Raw genomic sequence first — 18,698 nt, 5'->3', positions numbered from 1 at the left:
CTGGAAGGAGCTACCTGATCGCCCGCGGTGCCGGAGTCCGGGAGGCCCAGCTGCTGCCTTGTTATTTCACCATCACTCTCTGTCTTGTCTCGGCTAAATCGCATCAGCTCGCAATTGACCAAGTGTCACGCTTCAGAGGGGAGCCTGATATCTCCAGCCTCGCAGACCTTTTACTTCTCCATTCGGCTTTCCTCAAAAGGTCATATATTTTCTCTTTTACAGCAGCACAAAGCACACTTTGCTCCGCACAAAGAATTTTTTTTCTGGCATCGTATCAGCTTATCAGACTTTTTCTTTAGGATGAAGGGGATAAAAGAGGAAAACAGCTCATGGACGGTGGTCTGGTGGCTGTGTACGGCAATGAATCCTTGAAGATACTTTTGGTGCTGGTTGATAAAAAGTTCCACTTGATTTGTCTTTAAGTTATTAATGGGAAACGAATACATTACTTTGCCTTCCCACACAAACGAAGCCGAACACAGCGGGGAGGTCGGGGAACATGGTCATTTGTATGCTCCGAGAGAAAAGTAATTCTCGATTTTTTTTTTTTTTTTGCTTCTCTTACATTAAAGACCCCCTGAAGTAAAATAAAAAAAGATGGGATGTTGGTTTTTGATTGCTGCATAAGTCTTTTGTGGAGCATCACAGACGTCAAAAATCAGAGATAACATCCGTAATGGAAATCTATAATTGAAACGGCCTGACATGCAAAACTCACTTGTAAGTAATTGTGAAGTGAAATGACTAATTTGGCACTTGAATGCATCACAGTGTCGCTGCCATCTTGTGTTATCTAGTGAGCCAGATGTGCGCAGATTATATGTAGTATATGTGAGTATATAGCTTCAAATCACAGCCAGAGCTCCCAGTATGTTTCTGAACTATGGGCATAATATATTGAACTACAGTGTTTCATCACTGCTGGTGTGGCGTTCATCAATATCTCCACAGATTAAAAGAAAACTCTGAGTGTTATGAATGCAGCGCAGACATTCAACCACAAACGTCTGTCCATAACTCCCTTTCATCAAAATGATAAATAAATAATAATGATTAATGATGTGCTGAGCTCTGATTTACATTTTTTGGGGCTCTTAAAATATTCATGCCAAATTAACTGGTTGCACATTAAAAAAAAAAAAATCCAAGTCACTATACTGGCATCCAAACAGGATATGGAATTTAAAAGATGAAATAGTAAAATATCAAATAAAAGATTTTGAGTTTTCCAACAATATATATATATCTGACATTTCATGACAGAATGTGGCTGCACCGCGGAAAAAAAACCCTAATAACTTTTTAATAACTTGTCTCGCGGCCTCAGTCACAGTCAAATTACTTATTGTTTGTACACTTGTACGCTTCAGATTTCAGATTGTTTCGATGTTTAATTTTAGTGGCGCAGCGACAAAAAAGAGGTGTTCTGCCAGCAGAAATGTAATACTGGCTGAGCACTAATCTGATCCCTCGCTCGCACCTCTGGGTAACAACGGTATTGTTTTATTTCTAATTCTTATTTTCATTTATACCCTTCTTGATACCCCACATATTACATTTCTAATATGATTTTCTCATGATCTTGCTCACATGAAAAAAGGAAAGCAAGGAAAATCATCTGACTGTACTATGTTAACAATAGAAAAAAAACAGCTTGAACAGTCCTGTTGTTTGGTGTGCAGTATGCTTATAGGTTATTCCCTCTGTGGAGAGCCTAAGGCTGGCTCAAGGTCTAGTTTTTTTAAACCTGTGGGCAGGATAAGGGATGAGCTCTACAGTAGAACTGCAAAGAAAGACAGTTTTTTTCAGACAATAAAAAAAAAATGCTTAGTAGGTGTGTGTATTTCTGGCTCGACATCGATTTCATGTAATTATTCAAGCTGGCAATTCCCTACAGGAGGTCTTATTCTTATTTTTCTTTCTTGATGTGATTCGGTTCAACTGTGGGGAACACAAATTGATTCAGCAACGATTCACCAAAAATGGCTTCTTCTATACTGGCAATCTTTTTTTAAATTATACACATTTAAAAAAATGTGTTTACTTGTGATTGTCCAAACATGTCCGACACACATCTTCCTCATGAGGAGTGTTATTGCTTGTACTGTGACAGTCATTAGCAGCAGTAGTCTCAGCTGGCAGTGGCAGTAATGGCAGCAGCAGTGATGGTGCCAGTTCTCTGCTTCTCAATCCTGGCAAAGGAGCGACTTGTTTCATCTCAATTTGATTATTGCAATTCAAAGTGTTTCCTATTGATTATTGCTAAAGCCGGAGTAATTTGATTATTTCTTTTAGCAGATCGATGCATCGAATTGGCATCATTTATAATTCATGCGTCGATGCAATGCACACACCTACAGAGCAATTGAGAGGCAGTGCTTCTCTTTCGCAGTGATATTGTAAATGTCCGTAGTCTGACGTGATGGAGTTCAGAAGGCTGAGCCCACTGCAGCAAAACATATCTGATTGCCTACTTTTAAACAGTCGGTGCTGTCGTCGACTGTTACACAAACTACTCTGTCATACGCACCTTAATGCTGCACGTACGGCGCAGACAAGATACATTTGCTCTGGGTAAAAATGTGCAACAGCCAAGGATTAGTGTGAGTAATGTCACCCACAAGACCTGCAAACACATACATTACATCGGATCCACACCTCTGATAGTCTGCTCACATACATAGAGCCACGCTCCACTGCAAAGGGCGCTTCAGGAACATTCAGTGAGAAGAACCAACAAGGGCTTATCATAATAACCTGTAGTATCTAATGTAATAAAATAATCCGGCGACAAGTTCTACCTTTCTGAAACTTAAAATTGTCAAAACATGCCAGATGAGCATGATTCGACAGTGTAATGAGAGTTTTGAGGATCTATTTTTTAAAGCTCCATCTTCAAAAATCTACAACACAAACTAAAACCACACAGGTGAATAAACACCACTCTGACAGTCTCAACAAAATACCAGGATTATGCGCATTAAAAATGCTGTTTGTTATTAAAAAAAGGCTCTTTTGTTGAACTGCATTACATTAGCATTATTTCCATTAAGGTGAATATTACATATGCAAACATAGACAAGAAGAGATATTCTTCAATGTAAAATCCAAAAGAAAAGAACTCTTGGATAAACTGGATCAATTGTAATGTAAAATGCCGGATAATCAAGTGTACCAATCTGATAAAAACTGTGTTTGCTCATGTTTTTTTTGTTTTTTTTTAGGGGGGGGCATCAAACCTATTCTATGGCATTGTATGTTTACATTGCACAATATCTAAAACTCAACATACATGTCGCCACAGAGAATAATAACTGTGGAAAGTGAAAGATTCTAGCTGTAGAAAACCTCTCAAAGTGGTGGCTGTTGTAGCTGATGCCGAGGCTGTGGCCGCATTCTTCCCTGTGAACAAAAGTCAATGTCTCACAAAAGGAAAAGGTCCATCTTCAATTTACTCAAAGCCACCCTAAGTCAATAATTGGCAGATTATGAATGTGAGCAGTCTTAAAAAAAGACCTCCCTGAAGAAAAGAGACCCGAATGGAGGCAGACAATGCACACGCATGGCCGGCTGATGCTCCGTATCTCAGAGGAACAGAGGGCAGTCTGATAGACTTTATCCTTTTCCACACACTTGATCTTGAGTCATCCCGACCCCCCTCACCACGAAAACAACAAGCCTCTTTCTAACCTTCCTTCTCTTCCTGTCCACAACCTTACTGCAAACTTGTTACCAATGCACCAATGTTCGTAGGAGGCATAAAGGAGTTTTATAGGTCAATGATTTTTCAGTTATAAAACACAGTTTTGAGTACCTTTTGAGTAATGATTTCTGCGCATCTCTGGCACAGCACCAAATCCATTTCTAGGAGACATTTTTGGAAACAGCTAAAAGGTCTGTGGCTGCAGGCTCCATATAATGAAGTGGTGCATTTAAATGAGAGACAGCTCTGGGACGAGGAGGTACACTTCACTCAGATCAGTAAACACTGAGATAAAGTGGAAGCTGGAGGATGAAGAAAGGGAGGAGAGGACAACTGAAAGAGGGGGGGGGGGAGAGAGAGAGAGAGAGAGCTCAGAGGAAAGACAGTAGGGAGAAGAAGAAGAAAGGAGACTGACTGGAGACGAGACCTGAAAACAACCTGCAAATATTGGAAGTTTCAAGAGGAAGAGATTAAAGAGGATAAAAGGGGAAAAAATGGCGAGGATACAAAGGGAAACGGGTAGATGGCAAAGCAACATTTCTTTCTTTCTTTTTCTTCTTTCTTTTTTTTTATTGTCACGCCGGTTGTACAGGTACAAACGTGTGAAATACTTTTCGCTAGGAAGCTCCATTAAATAATAAATTATATTACATTTACATTCCCAGTGGATTTTAGAGGATATTGTGGTAGTGAGAGGACGATGCAGATATATAATATACTACATATTTAAGAGAGAAGGGTAAAAATAAACAGGGAGACAAGCACACACATACACAAAGGAGCCTTCGGCCATTAGAGTCTCATTTAAATTTCATAATTAAGTACAAATACCAATAGGAAGTGGACTACTTTCTTAAATGCCAAGTGGCCTCGAAAACTTGTGTGTTAATGTACTGCCAACAAAAATGACCCCCCTCTCGCAACGCTGGAGTCAATCTACTGCAAATAATATGCTGGCAATTTTCTCCATGGCAACCTAATGCCAGAGCAGGCTGTAGATTGGTGTGCCAGCGGGCACACAGGCACGAATGCTTTACAGTGTGTGGCTGTGAGGCTGTAAGCAGAAGCAGAAGGTTGCACCAAACCCTAAGATAACTCACCATCACAGAAACAAATACACACACACACACACACACACACACAGAAATAGAGATAGAGTTAGAGAGAGAGAGAGAGAAAAGGGCATGTAGCTACCCGCTACAGAAACAGCAACCAAGGAGGAATGTAAGGTTAAAGAAATTAATTTACCACAGGCGTGTTAACACAAGTTACTTGGTTTTCTCATTTGAAATTTAAAAGATGTATAATGTCAATAAATTGTGAGCCAATTCTTTCCAAAGAAGTATTATTTCTATGTTAATGTTTGGATGTTAAAAGTGGAATTAAAAAGTATTATATCTCTCGATACAGGGTGATATGAAGGATGATACAAACAAGCCACAAGACTGATTTATGGAAGTAAGTCTAACATGACTTTGACTTACTAGAAAGTAAATGCAAAGAATATATTTATGGAGTATTTTATAGAGCTCTGAAAACATAGTGAAATGTCTATTGACTGGTAACCTGACCCGCCAAATGGTTTGTTAAAATAGAAACATCTGAGAAGCCGTCAATGGAAACTGTTGTTAAAGAATACGGTGCAGGTGATTGGATGAGCTGTCTGTCAATCAAACGGGGAGAAGAGCAAAAACATCTTTTCTATTGAGAAAAGACCTTCAGTGCCGTCCTTTGCTCTTCTTTCAATGAAGAAATCAAGTTCTGATGTAACTGATGCTACTGCAACATCTCAACTAACGGAGATGCTGGATGCTGATTGGTCCGTTGTGTAGCTCTCCAGACACAAACACATTACTTGAAACCTGACAAGATGGATTTTTGTGTGATATGTGATCCTGAGATTCTCTCGCGGCATTGCAAAAATCCAGCTGCCGTGCAAGGTAAACTGACTGGGGGAATTAGTAAGAAAAAATATATAAAAATGTTCATATATTTTTACTTTCTTTTTTGAAGATGAATGTATTTTATTGTTATAAATGATGCGTTATTTACAATCCTTAGCCTCAAGACAAGTGTGATTAATTCCTTCCATTTTTTTGTGCCATAAGGAAACTGAACATTTTTAACTACCCCTATGTAGGACAGATTTACAACCTCTGGTCCGTTCAGACTGAGGCAGCGTCTGGGTGTCAAGAAAAAGCTGTGGCTTGCAAAAATAATCAGGCTATTACAGAAAAACAGAACTTCTCTTCAGAATTCACATGGGATACAGATATCTATATTGTATGCTTTTTTTTCCCCACTATTGATTTACCAACAAAGCTCCACAGCCGAGCGGTCTTTCAACACACTGAATAAGATTCAAATGACAAAATACAAGTTCTGATGAAAATGACAATTCAAATACAACACCATTTCAGTTCCACAAAGTATTCAGAAATTCTAATTCAGTTGTGCTGAATGTAGTATTGGATTAGCATCTATTAAATGGATCGGGTATTGGTGAGAGATGTCTGAACATTTCATGATCTCTAGGGGCCTCATCTTGAAATTTGTGGGGCTTTGGATCATGTCGTGCAGCTTAATGATGTTTGGGAGGAAATGGTGCTGTGAGAGCATAAATAAGCTTAGGCAATGTTTGTCAATCAATCTGTATGAATATTAATATTTTGAATTAATATTGATGAACACACTAACAGGATATTTCCCAACAAGCTGAAATTGTAAACACACTAAGATTAAACGAATGAGATTAAATGAAAAATACCTTTTTAACCCTTTTAGATCACATCCCTGCTCATATTGTGCACGTATTTAATATATGCATTTTTTTTTAAATAAAATCAATTTCTTTGTATTTTATATCACAATCCCGTCATCTTTTCTTTCTGTAAAACAAAATATGACATGTGCTTACGTAAGCTTGTACAAACCAATTTCAGCCAAAAATATCATGACATCCATCCATCCATCAATATGCAACTTTTAGCGACAAAGGCAGTCCTCAGTAGCTCCGTATCGCGCTAGATTCTAAACCCGCCCACTTTTAGCGGTCCAATCAAATGCGAAAGGATTTGATTTAATCCCTCTTGTGACTGTTCACCGCTCAAATATTCTGTTTCACTGAGGAAAATACGTCACAGTACCGGAGCTAAAGATGCTGTAACTTCCGTTTCACTGGGACTTTAAGCAGGGAAAAAAAACACTTCCCACATCCAGTAATATCCCAGTCAACATTTATAAACCCATTAAGCAAAGTGTTATATTTCAGTTGTATGTGCTATAACGCCAGGTCGCAATTATGACACCATACTATATGTCAACCAAGCTCCTGTTACATGAATATCACTCATCTTTGTTCTACCGCATTCAAAATCTTTTTTCACAATTTTATTGATTTTGTTACTTTGGCGACTACAATAACATAAATAAGTTTATCTAATATAAATATGTCAATGGATGCTAAAGATTTGTTTCAACAGGCTTGAACTCCATGCTTGGCAAATAAATTAAAATTGTAATAAGAGTGCTTGTTTACATGGGGGATCAGACAATGAGAGATTAATCACTTCTGCGTGATCTAAAAAGACATTTCACTCCTCCAAAGTGAATATTTATTGCAGTGAAAAACAAATAAAGAACAAAAAAAGGAAAAAAGTCAAACAAATCATTGCGAAAATGACTTGGGACATTAGTGGGCAAAAAAAAAAAAAAACTGAGAAAGCATCTCACGCTTTCTTAGAATATTCTCCTGGTACTATTATATTATATTAGCGCCTCTGGAGACTCTTTCTATTGCGATTCGTTAGAGCCGACGGCGAGACTTCACAGCTTGTATTCAGAGAGGCACTCCTTATTTTCCCTTCAAGGTCTTGGGGGAAATACAAGACAGCAAATACTGCAGGTGTGGGCATTGCTGCAGAACAGTGTAGTACGGGTTTATGAGTGAAACTAGAGTGGCAAAGTGTGAGGATATGAACATCTCAGAGTAGGTATGCACTGGAGAGACAACAACAGGCAGAGACGGAGCAGAGAGAGAGAGAGAGAGACACTTTTGATGTTCCTTTCAATAAACTATTACCTTAAAATGAGGACAAAAGCATCAGCACGACAAACAAATGAACTGCCACACGCAAGCCTCCCAATTGCACACAAGCTAAATGAAAGCAAGATAAAAGCAAATGACACTCTCTGAGCCAATCAGCCTGTCCTGATGGAGCTCGCTTTCAAACTCAAATCTAAAATAATCCAACTCTCCTCACAGCAAACTGCCCTTATGCATTCTTAAAAGCATCAGCGCCATTTCTTAAGTAATAAAACATGAACTCAATCCTGACTTGCTGTGACCAGCTCACGCAGCCACATAAGTAGAGCAGAGAGAGAGAGAGAGAGAGAGAGAGATACATTTCATGTATTTATTTTGTTACATTTCATGCCAATACTATACTAATATATTTGAATTGAATTGAATTGACAAAGAGAGCGAGAGAGTGAGAGAATTGGCTAGTATGCTGGTGCATCACACAGTTGGCAGGGTATCATGTGCAGAGCGATGCACAATGGCCTTGGAGCGCATTACATTCTACCTAGCACACAGCGGGTCTGTGTGTGTTGGGGCTGTGATGGTATGAAATTGGAAAACAGTGGTCTGAAAATTGCAGCAAGAATATTGAATTTTGAAAAAATATTATAGCACAATCAGCCGACATGGGGCGACTGCAATCAAACATTTGACAACCAGCTGGAAACTACCTGTTACCCCCGCAACACAAGAGCTGGCGGAGTGTTTTCCTGCAGCTTTTGAAGAGGGCCACGACTGCTGGAGTAGATGCTGGGAAGTTGTATAACCTGTGTATTGTTTATTTCAGGTTAGAGTCACACTATAGCCACTTTGGAGTGAGTTAGCTATAAATAGAAAGATTTAGAGATGTAGAGAGAGACACACACAGAGAGAGGCTCTGGCATTAGACGTCTACTCCGCAGAGCGGGGTGATTCAGTCTGTCAACGCCCACAGAGCCTGCCCATCCTCATAAAAACAATGATTCTGACTCCGCTCACCGAGAACACAACGTGACATTTAGCTCTAAACCCTGGTCTGGAACTGCCACGCAGACACAAAAGCATTATTGGAGAAAAAACAACCACATGCTATTGAACAGATTACAAAGAAAAGGGATACAAACAACCGCCCGCGACAACTTGTAAAATGCAGATGCACACTGGGAAGTCTTGAGGACATTTACACTTAAACTGTTGAATACAGGTGCACATGCACACTCACACACACACACACACAACACAAGTGCGCTCTCTTCCCCTCACACCCACTCAAATAAAATTAAGCAGAAGCATAATGAGCAAATCTGCAAAATGCACAAAGACGCGCCCAGACAATAAGGCGTTTTCTGAGCACTGCAGCGAACAAATAATCAGTTGCGTGATGATCCCGTAATCACATTAGTGATAAAAATTCCATTACCTCCTGATTATACATCAGCCTCCTTGCTCACTTCAAGTGCTCCGTAGAAAAAAAACACCAAAGGATGATGGAAAAATGACTAAGCCCGTCTCCCCTATAGGCCCCCAGCCATACAGAGCCTCGCTTAACCCGTACCCTCACATAACCCACACTGCACTGTCACTGCATACCGCCTGTAGATCATCCTTCTCCCACAGCACCCACTCAGGGACTGGAGACCTAAATAAAACTTATTTAGGCGCCTCTGTGAAACAATGACTGAAGATGTACTCACACTAAATCTAATTTCCAGACAGTGGATAATACTAAATTTCACCCTTCCAGTCATCTTGCGCTCATGCTTTTTGGCTCTTAATACCAAACTCTCTTAGCTCTTTGCTATTGTCTCCCACACTCCCGCACTCACAGCCGTCCTATCACCACGTCTCACTTCTACTCTTCTTATTTTTCCAATGAAATTGTCAATTATCTCAATTCTTTTCTACCCTCTTTCCTACTTCTTCTTTTTCCTATTATCCATCTTCACCCTCTCTAAACTTGCAGACATCTATATCCACAGTTGGAATAGCTGCCTCTCACATCAAGAAGCTCCACTATAGCATTTCTTCAGCAAAGAAAAGCACATCTGTAAAGCAGACAGACATCGTGTGGGCTGTGGTGTCTTGCACCCAGAACCACAGAAAGGTACTGCAGTGTTGGTTGGCTGGGATGAGGTGAGAAAGGTTTTTTTTAGGACCCTCTTTTGGGGCTACACTGCTGCTCGGGGACCTGAGCGGCTTAATGTCAGATGCACTAAAATGACAAGCTGCCATATGGCATCAGTGATTCAGTGACAGCCGTCTAAGAAGACTAGTTCCTGAGGCTGCTTCAGGCTCTGCTCCTTTGACTCCAAAATAAAACTATACATCTCCGCGTTAATCTAGTGGTTTAACGGACAGAACAGAGGCTGGAGGTGTCGTTGTGGTTTGGGTGAAACGAGGGAAGGAGAGATAAACAGGAGAAATAAAGCCATAAAAGTTTTATGGGAAAGTGATCACATAAGGGGGAATATGAAAGAAAGGAGAATTGCCTCATTCGGAGGAAGAGAGACTTTTTGCTTCGCAGCGTTGTGTCCCTGGGTGATTGTCTAGAATATGTATGTGTGCTCTGTGAGCCGAATATTTAACATTTCATTTTACCCAATTCACTAAGACTTGAGATTGATTCTCTATCTAGAATTCACAGAAGCAATTAAGTGTAAAAGTCTGTTGGGGGCCATTTCGCCTATAATGTACACTCTTTCTTTTCTCTGCGCAGTACAATACGTTTTCCACCGTTGGAACAACTGCAACTATCCAGATCAATACTAAATGAACTCCAGATCCAAGCAGAGTCCCTCAATGTTGAGTCACATGGGTATAATTTAATATAATGTGGTGGACGATGAAGATCTTTTAATAACCACACACGTCTAATCTTGTACAGATTGCTGTAAGATCGTGCGTCAACTGTTCTCTATGATAACAGGGAGGCTAAAAAACATCTGGCTTTGCACTCCAGACAAAGCTCCATCTTCGATCTAAAATAAAGAAAGCAAAGCTAAGCCCGAATTAATTTTCGCAAACCTCTCTTTTAGAAAATCCTCTTTATTTGAGGTGGGGTGGGAATATGCAGAACCACCTACGCATATTCCTAAAAAGTAATCCAGAAGGCTGTTCACTGGCGTGTGTAGCACTCCGGCTGCTCCACAAAGACGCATGCAAATGAGGTAAAGTCTCAAGTGGAGCAACAGGGGGAAGAGGGGACCAAAACAGCGACTCACTGTCAAACTGCTGAGCACAAATATGGAAGAGCTTAGGACTTAACACGCCACTGAGAGAATAATAAGTCACTACCACCTCCCCCCTCTCCCTCCTACTCTTCACCTCTTCTGACAATTATCGTTCTTTTGCCTATCTGCAAACCGGATGACGCAGCGCCTCATTTAATTACAATGACTCGGCAATACAAAAAACAGAAGCTAAAGCGGCGGCAATAAAAACTAAACTACCTACATCATAATTAAACGTAACAACCTTCCTTGAGACCCTGCAATAACAGCCTTGTTATTCCTGTCTATTCGTAACACTACTCTGCAAACACAACTGTCTGCCAGTGTGTGTTTGGAAGTCGTGCCTGCCCCACTTAAAATACAAGAAGTGGAGGGGGCCACACTTTTGCAATCTGCTGCAAAAACAGGATTGCCTGCAGGGGTCATGTCTGGCTCTCTGATGCTCGGCTTTGATGTGCAACAGTTTTGTAACATTGATGTTCACCTACTAGCCATAGCTGTGTGTCGATACGGTCTCGCATGCAGCGACATAGGTAGTTATTAAGTATGTGAGAGACAAACACACACATACTCATGTATAAGAAGGACTTACGTTGCCGTGGTTGATGAAACCGTGCTCCCTGGCGATGCGGTCGGCTTCCTCCGGCCCCCCATCGATCTGGACGGCCCAGGCGTTGGTGTAGACCTCTGCAGCGTCAATCCACTTCAGGAGGACAACGACTGTCCATAAGTGCAGCAGGGCCACCCTGGCATCCATGAAAAGGAGCACACTTCACAGGGGCAGTCTATCCGTCCGTCTGTCGCTGCTTCACAGGCAGAGTGGGGCTGCTCTACCTCACAGCAGCAAAGTAGAACAGTGGCCTAGACATGAGAGGACAGAGGCAGCTATAAACACAAATATGGCCTTCTTAACTGGGTCACTCTTGGGCCTGAATTACCTACTGCAGATACTATTCAGAAAATAAACCAAAACTGCAGCAAAAAATAGACAGCACACCCACAGAGCTCATCAGGCAGCTCACTTAGCTCCCTGTCCACTGTCTAAAAACAACACGTCTTCATAAATGTGCAAAGCATACATATTAGGTCAAATCAGACAAGGGTTCTGCCAAAAACAGACTTATTTTTCAGTCCTCCTTCATCTTTTTTCAGACCTGAAATGGTAATGTATGATAATGATATACGGTAGGCATGATGCTGCAATACAGGACAAGATCCAAGCAAACCAGCTAGTTGTGGCAACTAGACAGACCAAGGCGTCTGAGGGAGAGGACATTTAAAGATGCAGTCGGGAACTTTGAGCAAATATGATAAAAAAGTTATTTTTATCACTATATCCTGACAGTAGTGCAAGAGACAGATAATCTCTGAAAAATCATGTTCCTCTGTGTCCTCCTGTGCTCCTTAATGGCATTTGCAAGTTTCCACCACACCCAAACTAAACCAATCAATCAGAACCGAGCAGTCTCTAACGCAGCTGTCAATCACTGCTTGCGAATCTCTCAAACTCTGATCAAACTGTCAAACTAAGCAGATCAAATATGAATCAAGATACTGTTACTGTGATGCCTATTTCTTACCTGTAAAATGAGAAAGTTTGTGACCCAGCCACCATGTTGACAACAATCGAGCCAAAACCAAAGACCGCCCACCGGCCGGAGCAAACTCTCATTTTACAGCTATACACCGTACACTAACATATGTTTCTGAAAACGTCTAAGGCGAGAAATAGACATTACAGTAACAGAATATTTATTCATATTAGATCAGCACTGACTATGTTTGAGTTTGCGAGTTTCGCGAGCAGTGATTGACAGCTGCTGTAGAGACTGCTCGGCTCAGCCGGTAAAATCTTGCAAATGCCATCAGGAGCACAGGAAGACACAGAGGAACATGACTTTTTTCACAGATTATCTGTCTCATGCACTACTGTCAGGATATAGTGACAGTTTTATAAAAATAATTGATTTTTAAATATTTGCTCAAAGTTACCGACTGCAACTTTAAACACTCACTCAGACACTGCTCTTAGATTTAGGATATTCCAAAATATACATTCAACCAACCACTTATTAAGTATGCGAAGGAACTGTACAACATATTTTAATTGAATAGCAAAAAAACAAGTGTGCTAAAAAAAAGAACATCATATGAGCACATGTTCTGAGGAAAAAGATTTTCAGGTCGGGGCATTCTGTGGGCTTTTGATTTGCAGCTCTTTGAGTCGCACCAAAGGAGCCCGTAAGTCACACATAAAAAGGAAAGCTTTGTGGTGAGATAACTCAGACTCGGAGTAAGAAATATGATAAGGTGTAGGAATCCGCTAAGTATATCAGTCCATCCAAAGGAAGATGAAGAGGAGGGAGGTGATGCAGGTTTAAATGCTTGTCCAGTCCTCCTGCTGATCCCAGCAGTCAGTCCAGTCAGTGAGCCAATCCCTGCTACACTGATGTAAAAGGAAATAGCAGCTACTTTAAGTGTTCCTAATCTAAGCCTTTCAAAGTGAACACATTTAAGTCTGTTGTGTTCACGTATGACTTTCCGCTGGATTTTCTGGGAGGTTTAAGAATTCAAAGAAATTGAATTTCCAATATAAACCTTCTTAGCAGGTACAAAGGGAAGAAGGATGGGGGAGAACTGCTGCGCACATGGACTGGTAGCTCTTCTCATCACCATGGCAGGATGTTCTAGTCAGTTTTTTTTAACCTGACAATGGTGCCAAAGTAGTACTCACTGAGATTTTTTACTTGCTCCCACCAGTGGGCAACTCCTTGGTCTGAAAAGTGAAGCCAATGCGGAAGTGCCTCAAACTTGCATTCTCTCTAATAGCCAGCAGGGGGCGACTCCTCCGGTTGCAAAAAGAAATCTGATTGTATAGAAGTCTATGAGGAAATGACCCTACTTCTCACTTGATTTATTACCTCAGTAAACATTGTAAACATGAGTTTATGGTCTCAATCGCTAGTTTCAAGTCTTCTTCAATACAGCATGATGTTCATTTAGTAAATCATGGTCCCATTTAGTCAAATAAACCATAAAGCAGGTTATGCTTTAGGGCGTGGCTACCTTATGATTGACAGGTAGCTACCACGGCGTTGTCCAGTCTGGGAGTTGTCCGTCTTTTTGTCTTACAACTTTAACCCTTTCACAGTGTGTTTTCAGTTCATGAAGGTTGATTATAACTTTTTTGGTCGCCCTAAAAATGTCTTATTCAGCTCTCAGTTGTACTTAGCTGCACCCTCTCAGGTTACTTCTGGTTGCAAATAACCAACATGCCGACGGCCAAAATGTCGAACTCGAGGCTTCAAAATGGCAGTCCAAAAACCAATGGGTGACGTCACGGTGACTACGTCCACTTCTTATATACAGTCTATGGCTCCCACCACACCCCTATACGGTCAGTTGTGCTCACAAGATGAACTAGTCGGCAGATTGTTATGATCTTTGCTCAGCATTTTTAGGCTCCCAAGGAGATAAACCATTTGGATTCTAATGACCATGTGGTCTTTCCTCTATGGCCATATTCTGGACAAATTAACATTTTTATCCCCACTCCCTTAAGGCTTTTGCAAAATCATCAGTGTGGTGTTCATTCTGTCAAACAGTTCCAAATTGTGGGATGTGATGAACATTGCAGGCTTAAGGGGGCTGCTATGAGACTTTCAGTCTTGTTAATGGATTTCTGAAAAACACTCGGGAGCCTATCTTCTGCAAGGTAAGGCACACCTGCAGTAGAACAGACTGTTCCAGCGACTGTGCCTGAGTGTGTTTAGACTCCTTATGGGCATCATTAAAGGTGCAAGAGAAAAAACTATGTATTTTCACAGTGCATTCCAATTAAGTGGTGATTATTTTTGCAGTAGGTGACAGTTCACTTCGTCACCAAGTCTGTTCACCTCACCTCACACCACTGTACTGGTAATAGAGATGGCACATAACAACAGTTGAAAACAACAGCACATGGCAGTCCAGTCATACTGGGGAACAGCTCAGGGATATGATGACATGTTACTGTCAAAGTGTATCTCAGGAAACCGGGGTGAGGTTTATCAACTGCTTAAACTTGGATCATGTTTAAAAGAAATAAATCTCCTTTTAGTGAGTGCATCCATATTGATTTTTCCACAGTGAATATGGCTCCTGTCAAATAAATGGCTCCTTCTCGTGGACTTGGAAAACAAAACCTACTAACTCTAATTGAAAGAATGTGTATAGCTTGGCAGTGGGCAATTTTGAAATGTAACAGGGTAATTGGTTTGCCGGTAAACTGTTGTGTTAAGTTCCACACAAATATAAATCCATTGTCCAAAACAAGGGAACATTTCAGAACTTTTTTTACCAACACAGAGGATGCCCTCGCCCTTCATTTCACCCCAAAAATTGCTTCCGGGGATTACATATATCCAAACTATTCAAAGAGTAGAAGCTCACTGAATGTATCTGTGGCTTCTCAGATACATTTAGGGAGTGGGTGTGATTGCGGAGCAGCAGGAGAGGTGGTGGAATCATGACCAGGGGCTGACACTCTTCTGCAATTCTTCTGAGCTCATTAGATGCTATGCTGGAGTCACAAAAACAGGAGCAGGGGGTCTGCTGTCACCGAGAGGGAGGACTAGATGGAGAGAGGAGGAGGAGGAGAGAGAAGGAGGTACAGTACATCCCTCCCCCCCACACAGCATTGCGAAAAATAACAAGCACATAATAACACAACGCCCAAAGCACCTTCTCTCCAAACACAGCCTGGAGCGGAGTTAACAAGAGGCTGCTTACTCTTACAATATACATCAAAAGCCTAAAAGTGAGAAGAAGTTTCAACCTTCAAACCACGAGAGAACCTGGGACTTTATAGGATCTAAAAACTACAATGAAAATAGAAAAATCAGTTGCGTAACCTCTTCCGAGATTAGAGTAAGTGAGCCAGCGGAACTGCAGGGGTGGATAAGTGACCTGTGTAGTTCAGGATCTCATGAGGATGGTGAGAAATCTTGATCAACGATTCCCATTTTTCAAAAAACCCTCTTTCTCTATTATTACAGAACAGCAGCAGAAGCAACAACAGGTAGTTCCTATCAAAACATTTTGCTCAGACATTCTGTCTATAACTTCATAATGAGCGATCCTTCCCTCCTGCCTCGGCGATGACAGCTGAGGTGCACTTGAGGAGCGAACTTCACCCCCTGCCGCTCCGGTGGAGCTGCTCAGTGGCCGACAAAACACGACTGTGATGGTACAAACTAACCACGGAGTGATTCCTGTCGTGTGACGCCCCCTCACTATTCAACTGCACTGAGAAGAGAGGGTGATGGATCAACACTGTGCATTCATTATTGTCTTGATAGCATCATTTGAGCCCTTGGGCAACAGAATATCCAGCAGTGTGGAGCACTGCGTGATATTCTACAGACTTGCAGCTTTCAGAAACACCAGCTTTTATGAGCTGTTATGAGTGCTGAAAGTGTGCACAAGTCTACCAAGATCTGGGAGGAATTTGGATATACAGTAATATCAATATGGTATTAATAGTGTATCAATATGTTGTCTTTTGCTGATCTTTCAGGCTGTGTTATGGTTGTACGATACAATGGTCTAAACTGGCTGCAGCTGCAGCCCGACACACATCAGCAGGAGGTGTATTATTGGCCAATACTGGCTCATCACAGATAATTAACGGCAGTTCTGTCATATTTTGGCATTTAATGTTTCCATTTATAGCCGTTTATAAGAATTTCATAATTACATTTCCAGATGACTGTTCATTAGCTTCATATTTTACATTTACTGTTGCTGCCATCTTAGATAATAAAGCTTATTACTCAACTGTAAAAATATCCGGCTTTGTGAAACATCTTTGTCACAGCTCTTAAATAACCAAATTTGAGGGATCCTTGCTATAAAAAAAAAAAAAAGTACATCAGCCAGCTATTTTAACACTCTCAAATAAGGCTGTGTATTGGCAAGAATCTGGCGATACGACATGTATCATGATATAGGGGTTGAGATTCAATATATTGCGATTTTCTAAATCTAATTTCAGGAAAACTGTACGAGAACACACCATCACACATGCATAAAATATGAGTTAAAAAAAAAGTTTACTTTTTATATGCAGTCAGAGCAGCGGGATCTGCATTTGCATTTATCACAGTCCCTGTAACATCCAACATCAAAGCACTACTTTGAGAGGACACAAACACTGAGAGAGCGCCTCTCTTTGCAAATGAAATGAAGTATTAATCTTTGCATATAAACTATTAATTAAAAATCAATCCAGTGTTTTTGAGAATCGATACAGTATCACAAAACATAATATCGTGATACTCAATATTTTCTACTCTCAAATATCCATCTCATTATTAGCCTCAGAATTACAGTATAGGTCGGTTGTAGCTGAGTGAAATGATTAATGAATGACTATCTTCTTGGCCATCATTTCCACTGCTGATTAAAATACCAACAGTCTACCTAATAATGCCACCACATTATCGATATCATGGCACTGACTCCAACACTTATAATTGATTTTCTAAGTAGTAAGGCTGACCGGAATGATTCGAAACGTCGACTGTTGCCATGGAAATCGACCTTGAAATCGTTATTCAAGTGCTTAGTTTTTTTGTTTTTCCAATATACAAGTATGTGATAATAATGTATACATCCCAAAATAGCCCATGAAATGAGGAATAATCCCACAACATTAATTATTATTAATTTTTCTCAGACTGACATCGCTGTTTGTTGTGTGTAGAGGTGCGTGTGTGTAAAGTAGTGCAGCAGTGACACTGTCTCGGGGCACTGAAACGGTTGAGATGGAGACAGACAGAAGAACATATCAGCCTGCTGCTCCCAACATTTCACGCCGCGAGGCTTTGATTACCTTCTAATATTTCTCACCTAAGCTTCGAAGCCCAAAAAATGGTATTCAGGACAAGCCCTAATACGTATATAGCCCAGCTCTAGATCTACCTCTAGTAAAGAGTTGGAGCTAAGAGAACTGGGCTTGCGACCAGAAAGCTGCCAATCAGATTTTCTTACTCATCTGGAAAAAGTGTATGACCAGAAAAACACTTGACCCCTAACTGCACCAGAGAAACTGCTTAGTGAACATGTTCGATAGTGCAAAATGTGCCATATCTAACAAAACAGCATATGCATTCAGTTAACTCTCTCTACATTAGTGTCACTCCCGGTGAGACGCAATAATGTGACAGAACAACACATCTACTCTTGATGGGGACAAGCAGGCGATTTCCATTGGTAATGACAGGCCCACTAAGCTGTGACAGACCGTATGCAGCACTCCAGCTCTATTTCAGACTGCCCACCAGCCAAATCAACACCCACCATGTGCTCTGGGCTGCCCTCTCGCAGAGAACAGAGGCACGGGAGAGAGCTGCAGCGTTTGTGAAGGACCGCTGACAGCTAGGCATCCTCTCCTGAGAGGGGGAAAATTGCTCCAAGTTAGAGAGTGTGATTGAAAAACCAGAGACATCGCACAGGCATGTTGTGTGCTCTGTCAGGACTGTGGTACACAGCTGGAAGTGAGCCGTACGGCGATCATCTGAGACACACTTTGAAGTGAGCGAGAACGCCGTGACTGAGCGCCACTAAAGCCCCATCCATCTTCCGCTCCCACTGCCCACGAGCTGCGGAGATGGAAAAGCCTGATAAAATGTTGTCTGGGGCAGCGGCAATGTGTCCAGGAGAA

At 41.1% G+C, this 18,698-nt stretch overlaps 1 protein-coding gene across 2 annotated transcripts in view; it reads right to left on the bottom strand.

Moving 5' to 3' along the window:
* The window catches only part of furinb (furin (paired basic amino acid cleaving enzyme) b), an 87,858-nt gene that overhangs the window by 67,365 nt on the left and 1,795 nt on the right, over nucleotides 1-18,698 (bottom strand). For both annotated transcript variants that reach the window (XM_074632299.1, XM_074632300.1), the window contains exon 2: nucleotides 11,586-11,854. In XM_074632299.1, coding sequence (XP_074488400.1) covers nucleotides 11,586-11,750 — 165 coding nt within the window. In that variant the 5' untranslated portion in view covers nucleotides 11,751-11,854. The remainder of the gene's footprint in view (nucleotides 1-11,585; nucleotides 11,855-18,698) is intronic.

This window comes from Sebastes fasciatus, chromosome 4, assembly GCF_043250625.1.
Source record: "Sebastes fasciatus isolate fSebFas1 chromosome 4, fSebFas1.pri, whole genome shotgun sequence".
In the NCBI taxonomy this organism is placed as follows: Eukaryota; Metazoa; Chordata; class Actinopteri; order Perciformes; family Sebastidae; genus Sebastes; species Sebastes fasciatus.
This window is presented reverse-complemented; position numbering and strand designations above follow the sequence as displayed.